Source organism: Acromyrmex echinatior, chromosome 2 (genome assembly GCF_024713525.1).
Source record: "Acromyrmex echinatior isolate Ae372 chromosome 2, ASM2471352v2, whole genome shotgun sequence".
Classification (NCBI taxonomy): Eukaryota; Metazoa; Arthropoda; class Insecta; order Hymenoptera; family Formicidae; genus Acromyrmex; species Acromyrmex echinatior.
Window position 1 is genome coordinate 5,064,515 of NC_141853.1, and position 6,000 is coordinate 5,070,514.

Genomic DNA, 6,000 nt, shown 5'->3' on the forward strand with positions numbered 1-6,000 from the left:
TATCGAAAAGTGGTAATTTCGACTATCCTCTGGCTATTCGCGGATTAAGGATTAAGAGACTTACGGTCGATATAATCGTTTGCATGCGGGGATGTTTACGAAGGGACGTCGCGCCGAATGCGATGCAGCCATAGTCTCGCGCACTATTAAAAGCGCCTGGCGTACGTGCGTGGCGACCATTAAACCGCTCCCGCTATAAGTAAATTCGCGGGAAGTACTCATGCCGGCGGCCATAAAAGTTAATCTTCGCCGCTCTTTCTCGCGCACGGGCGCTATTCTCGCGTCCCTTCATCCTCGTCCGAGAGTTGGACGATGCGGAAAGCGAAATCCGTATTTCTTTCGACGTTACCCCCGCAGCCGAGGATAGATAGTATAAAACGCGGGCGCGTGGGAGAGAGATAAGGAAGAAAAGAAAGGGATACGGTAAGCAAAGGGAGGTCGCGAGTCGTGACTCTGTGTCTTACCTTTTTCGTCCGTTTGGCAGTAACCCAACAGCGAGGCTGTTACCGCTAAGAACATTAGCAGTCCCATGTCGGTGAGGAACGTTGGCCTTTTCCGGTGCATCTTCTTTTATTCAGCCAACCCCGTTTCTGTCCACCTCCTCTCCGCAGACTCCCCGCAGACTAGCGCGCACTCTCTCTTACAAGTTCCACTTCCACGGGGGGTGAAACAGGCAACACCGGTCTGACGAATGACCTCACGGACCGGCTCTTAAGGGATATCGATTTCACGTGACGGGGGTTACAAAACGCTATTTACGGGGCAGAGCGGGCTAAGATTCGAACGTACTTTTCCCATCCATTTCTTGCTCGTACGTCTTCCCCGTCACGCGCATCGTAGAATCTTCCTCTCTCGCTCTTCCGTGAGGCGTTCGACGTCAACGAAAGAATCACGACGACGACGGTCGAATTGAGACGCTTCACGTGAAGCGCTCGCTTATCGATCGTAGATCGGAGTGCGCGGTGCATCCGCAGGGACGTTAACGGCTGATTTAGTGGAAAAGTGTAAAACCGCCGAGTGCTCCCACGAACGTAGTCGTCGTTCTCGCGGGATAACGTATCTCCCAGAATGCGATGCGAACGGTGCGAAGGCTGGCATCTCGTTGCACGTATTCCCTTCGGTCTCTCGTGCCGATGCCGATTCGCTCGAACCTGAAAGAAGAGCGACGCACAGCTGCAGAACGACGCGCTACGTACAGATTTCTCGCGATACGATGTTCTGTACCGCTAACACCAGGCTTTGAGCTTACGGGCACGTACATGCTCGCGTTGCAGAAAACTCGCGCTCTCGAAAACTCGAGTCAAAGCATTGAAGCAGGTGCGTTGCACTTCCGGGATTTCCGAGAGTTTTCAAGTAAAGAAAGAAAAATATTATATTTTTATTTTAAAATATTACCTATTATAACAAAAATGCGTGGTAGAGGATAATTTATTGGTAAGATTTTTTTTTAATTCTATTAATACGTAACTCACATAAAGCACTATTTTGAACTAATATAATTGTTAGTTGTTTTCTTTAAATATAAAGTAAACGATATAATCTCTTAATAGCTGAATTTTATTAACTCTTTTGTAATAAAGTGCGTTTTTAAAATATCCAAAAAATAGAATTCGATCCGACTCTCCTTGCTGTAAGAAAGTAAAATTTTAGAAAAAATAGATTGCTATTGAAATTTGATGACAACTATCTATCGACATCACATAAAACAGTTTTAAAAAATTAGGAAAATTCATTATGTACATAATTTTATTCTAAAATTTTCTCTACTGGGTGAAATTTCTCATAATCAATGAGATAAGAAAGCAAAACTTCTTTAAAAATATTCTCTTGATAGTGAGCAATTATTTTATCGTTGTATATATGTTTCGGCGATGTAAATATGTAGACTATTGTAGACGGTTATGAGAGTTCTTGCCGAAGTTTTTCCCAAGAATTATTTTCAGGATGAAAAAGCAGCAACGTGCCGCGTGACGCTATTGTTCGAAAGCATCATAATCTCAGGGAGCCTGGTGTAAAAAGCAATAAACGTAAAGCTAATATTTTTCGACCAAGATATTTGCGAGCCTGTTACAACGCCGGAATTAATATACTCATAGACAATTTTTAAAATATCTGGAAATATCGATAAATAACTGTTTGAAAACATACAACATGTCTCAAATAATAAATAAAAAATATTCTTGGCGATACGCGATGAATAAATCTCACTGTCGGCTACATTGGAATACCGCAGCTGTTTCGAGATTGCAGCAAGCAGGCCGAAATTCAGAGCAATATATATTCTTGATAATCCAGTCGATATAATCATAGGAAGAGAGAAGCTCCATTTCAGCCAATCACGCAGGTGCGCGAATTCACATGCGAGAACGAATTTCATGTACGTCGCGTCGGCTGTCATCTAAAATAATTATTCCCCGTTGGAGGTGAGAGAGGCGTCGCGTCGCCACTACTCGCAACCACGAAAATTACCGTGGTTGAAATTAAAACTACTTGAAACCCCGCGCTCGTGGGCGTTTGTGAGCGGTACGGTCCGGAGGAAGGCGGTATTTTTCCGCGATGCGAAAGCCCTTGCATTCCAAATGTGCGAGCGCTGGCTTTCTTACGATAAGAAGTTTTCCGCGTAAGGGGGTAAAAGAGGGATTTTCACACCGCGAATCTAAACATTTAAACGACCTGTGCCAACCCGCAACTTGGCACTCTCCTTCCTCTCGCTCTGCCATTAGTTTACTTCGGGAGTTTCTCATGAGAGAAGAAAAAGAGATAGAAATAGAGAGAGAGAGAGAGAGAGAGAGAGAGAGAGAGGGAGAAGAGAAAGAGATAAAAAATGAGAGCGATACGAAGGAGAAGAAAGACAGCTTCGAGAGAGGACTTCTCTAACATCTCGGTCTCTGCGAATCTCATTTACAGTGACCGACATTCGACACGGTCAACGATCCTCGAGTAGCAGACGACGACGAAATAGAGAGACAAAAAAAAAAGAAAAAGAGGCAAAAGCACAAGACGAGCAAAAAAGCAGTCGACACGCTCGACATGCACACGGGCCATATTTTTCGTCCTCTCGCTGTCTCCTTTTCCTCCTCCTCCTCCTCCTCCTTCTCCTCCTCTTCTTCTCCGTACAACTCGTTCTCTACCCTCTACATCGTCGATCGTCTCGACGCAACACTTTACATCGCGGGGAAAAAGCGCACACCGGTGCGAGCCGATTGTTCCTATTCAACGGGACGAGGGCAAAACAAACCACCCCCAACTGCAACCCCTATTTCCAGCCGTCACGATGAACGAGACTTCGAACGCTCATCCATAACACAACCCGTGTAACTCGTTCTTGCGAAACGCATCGAAGTAGCAAACTGCACGCTTTTGTTTCGAAAGCTACACGCTCTGGATGATCCGTCGTTTTGTCGAATCTGGCTTCCTAAGTATCTATGTGATATCACTTCTCTTTTTCTCACCGTTTGTTCCCACGGTTGGCCGCGCGTGGAATCGGTAATGGTTTTGCCGCGTCTAATTGTCGCTGTGAAGAAGAGGCGTCGGGCGAAATTTACGGAAACGATGCCACTGCTCGCACAATGTGGAGACGTACATATACGTATATATACCCGTACACAGAATATATACGCACACAGGAACATATATCGGGCTTGTAGAAAGCCGCTTAATCTCGCGGCGGATTCACATGAAATAATCGGGAGAGAGATACATCTCGGTAATTTCCAGTACTCCCACCCTGCTTTGGAGTCCGATTAAACGGGCTTCAGGCTATCACGGTAGAACGGATGATGTTTTTACCATACTTCCTGTTTTTACCCGGTGTTGAAGAGGGTCACGACGACTGGTCGAGAGACCTGTCGCAATGATACGATACTCTCGTTCGATAGAAACACACATACACGTGCGTATTTAACGCGTTTTTGGAGCATATATGTGACCATTCCGCGCATATATAGTCGCGTTTGCACACGCGGGATTTCATTCGCATGTAGACGGAAAGGAGAATAAAATAGAAACGAAAAAGGTGCTTTTCCTAAAAGGTGTAAGAAACTAATTATAGTCTGCAATTTGATATGTGAATATGCTATAAGCTAGATTTTCTTGCAGTTGATCATTTTCACTGTCGTAACTTCGAAGCATATATTTTCATTATTAATATAATATTTTAATTACTAATTACAATCAATATCGATTAATTGAAATTTGAATTAAAGAAAATGATTTTTAAAAAATTTTTGAAAAAATGATACGTTCTCCTTTGAAATAGGAGTACGCATTATATATTTGTTATCGATATCCGTCATATTTTTTAAATGGTTGAATAATCCTGAAAAATAGCGTTTTATCTCGACTAGCACATTTTCCATCCCGTTATTTCGCTCCGATCTCGTGAACGGGGAGGATTTTCATCGTATTTGCGAGACGAATAATATTTTTATCACGATACATCCTGATACGTCTTTTCGCCTGTTGTATTTGCGAAGATAATATATTTTGCGGATAATATTTTTATCGCGTCTCTCCTCCTCTGACTGCTACGTTACCTCAGCAATCAGTATGAGACAAGGGCAGCGCAGCAGCGATACGTTGCATCCTTTCAACAAAGCACGCGCATACACTGCATACTACGATCGGCCGTACCGACACGGATAGGGATCGAACACACCGCGAATTTCGGTCAAGATAAGCGGGCGAAGAACGTAGCCTCGAGTAAGCACATCGAGCGTCAGCACACCGGAGGTACATGGAGGAGATAAGGATGATGGGAGAAAAGGAGGTGGACGAAGGTGGCCAGAATTTGCGTCCGTGGACCGTGACCGCTCATATAGCCTCCCAGTCGGTGAGAAAGCCGAGGACCCGTGTAATGGCTCACGTAGGTGAACCCGTGCACGCGGCTGAAATTTAAACCACCACCACTAGCACCATCACCAACACTAGGAACCACTACTCTCACACTAGAGAGAGCACCCACCGGTACAAGCATCCACACACTACTGCTGCCACTGCCACCGGCGTATCACCACCCACCCTTCGTAGTAGAAAGAGGGAGAGAGCGAGCGAGAAACGAATAGAGTGACAGGAATGAGAGGCGGAGTTGAGGGAGGCTAGCAACCCCCAAACCGGCGTCGTCGTCGTCGTTTTGTCACGGAATCCACGCAGCGGACCGGTCGCCCCACGCGCATTCCGATCAAATTCGGCGAGTTCCTCTCGCGGATTCTCTTCGTCAGACGAGGATCGGCGAGGACATACAGCTTTACAGCCGTACGTAGCGTGCTGCGTGTACCAAAATGGTGAAGGTCGGTGCGGCGCTGCCCGGCTCGTTTTCACTCGCGACTCGCGGAAGGAGATAAAAGAGAGATAAGGGGGGGGACTGAGAGAGTATGTGTGTGTGTGTGTGTGTGTGTGTGTGTAGGTATGTGTGTGTGTGGGTGTGTGTGTGAGAATGTGTGGGTGTATGTGTATGTGAGTGTATGTGCGTATGATAGAGGGAGCCGGTCGTTTTCAGTCTGGTCCAGACAGAGAGAAAGAGAGAGAGAGAGAGCGAAAGAGAGAGAATACGAGGCGGATAAAAAGAGATATGCGTGTTGGAGATAGGAGACGAAGAGAGTGGAGAGAGGACCTCGGCGCTTCGACCGGGCGCTCCTCGGCCCTCCTCTGCCGCACGACGACTGAATCTTCGGGGTGGACTGGGGAGGCTGCGCGCAGGGTCGACCCCGCTCGTTCCTGCACCCCTGGCCTGTCTGCCTGCCTGTGCTTGCTTGCCGGCCAGTGGTGGCGGCGACGCGAACTACGGGGTGGACGTTGTTTTAGGATTTCTCTTTGCGACGGTCACGCATTTAGACCCTCGATGGACAAAGATGATCAAGTTTGATGATAACGCCGTTATTAATATTAATGGTGCAGGATATGGGATGTTTAAACGCGGGAGCATCACCACGTCCCGTTTATTCTCTTTTACTCCATCGCGATTAATTAAGCATTTTGTCGCGAACAATTAATCGTCTTGAT

The 6,000-nt window shown here is 46.2% G+C and overlaps 1 protein-coding gene across 2 annotated transcripts in view; it reads right to left on the reverse strand.

Annotated features, from left to right (window-relative positions):
• The window catches only part of kon (chondroitin sulfate proteoglycan 4-like protein), a 50,546-nt gene extending 44,841 nt beyond the window's left edge, over positions 1 to 5,705 (reverse strand). The window contains exons 1-3 of one of the 2 annotated variants that reach the window (XM_087403273.1): positions 4,964 to 5,705; positions 4,536 to 4,886; positions 465 to 1,151 (exon numbers count right to left, since the gene is read on the reverse strand). In XM_087403273.1, coding sequence (XP_087259399.1) covers positions 465 to 564 — 100 coding nt within the window. In that variant the 5' untranslated portion in view covers positions 565 to 1,151; positions 4,536 to 4,886; positions 4,964 to 5,705. Of the gene's footprint in view, positions 1 to 464; positions 1,152 to 4,535 lie in introns of both variants that reach the window. The other variant, XM_011054809.2, reaches the window with a different exon arrangement.
• Positions 5,706 to 6,000: the final 295 nt, after the last annotated feature.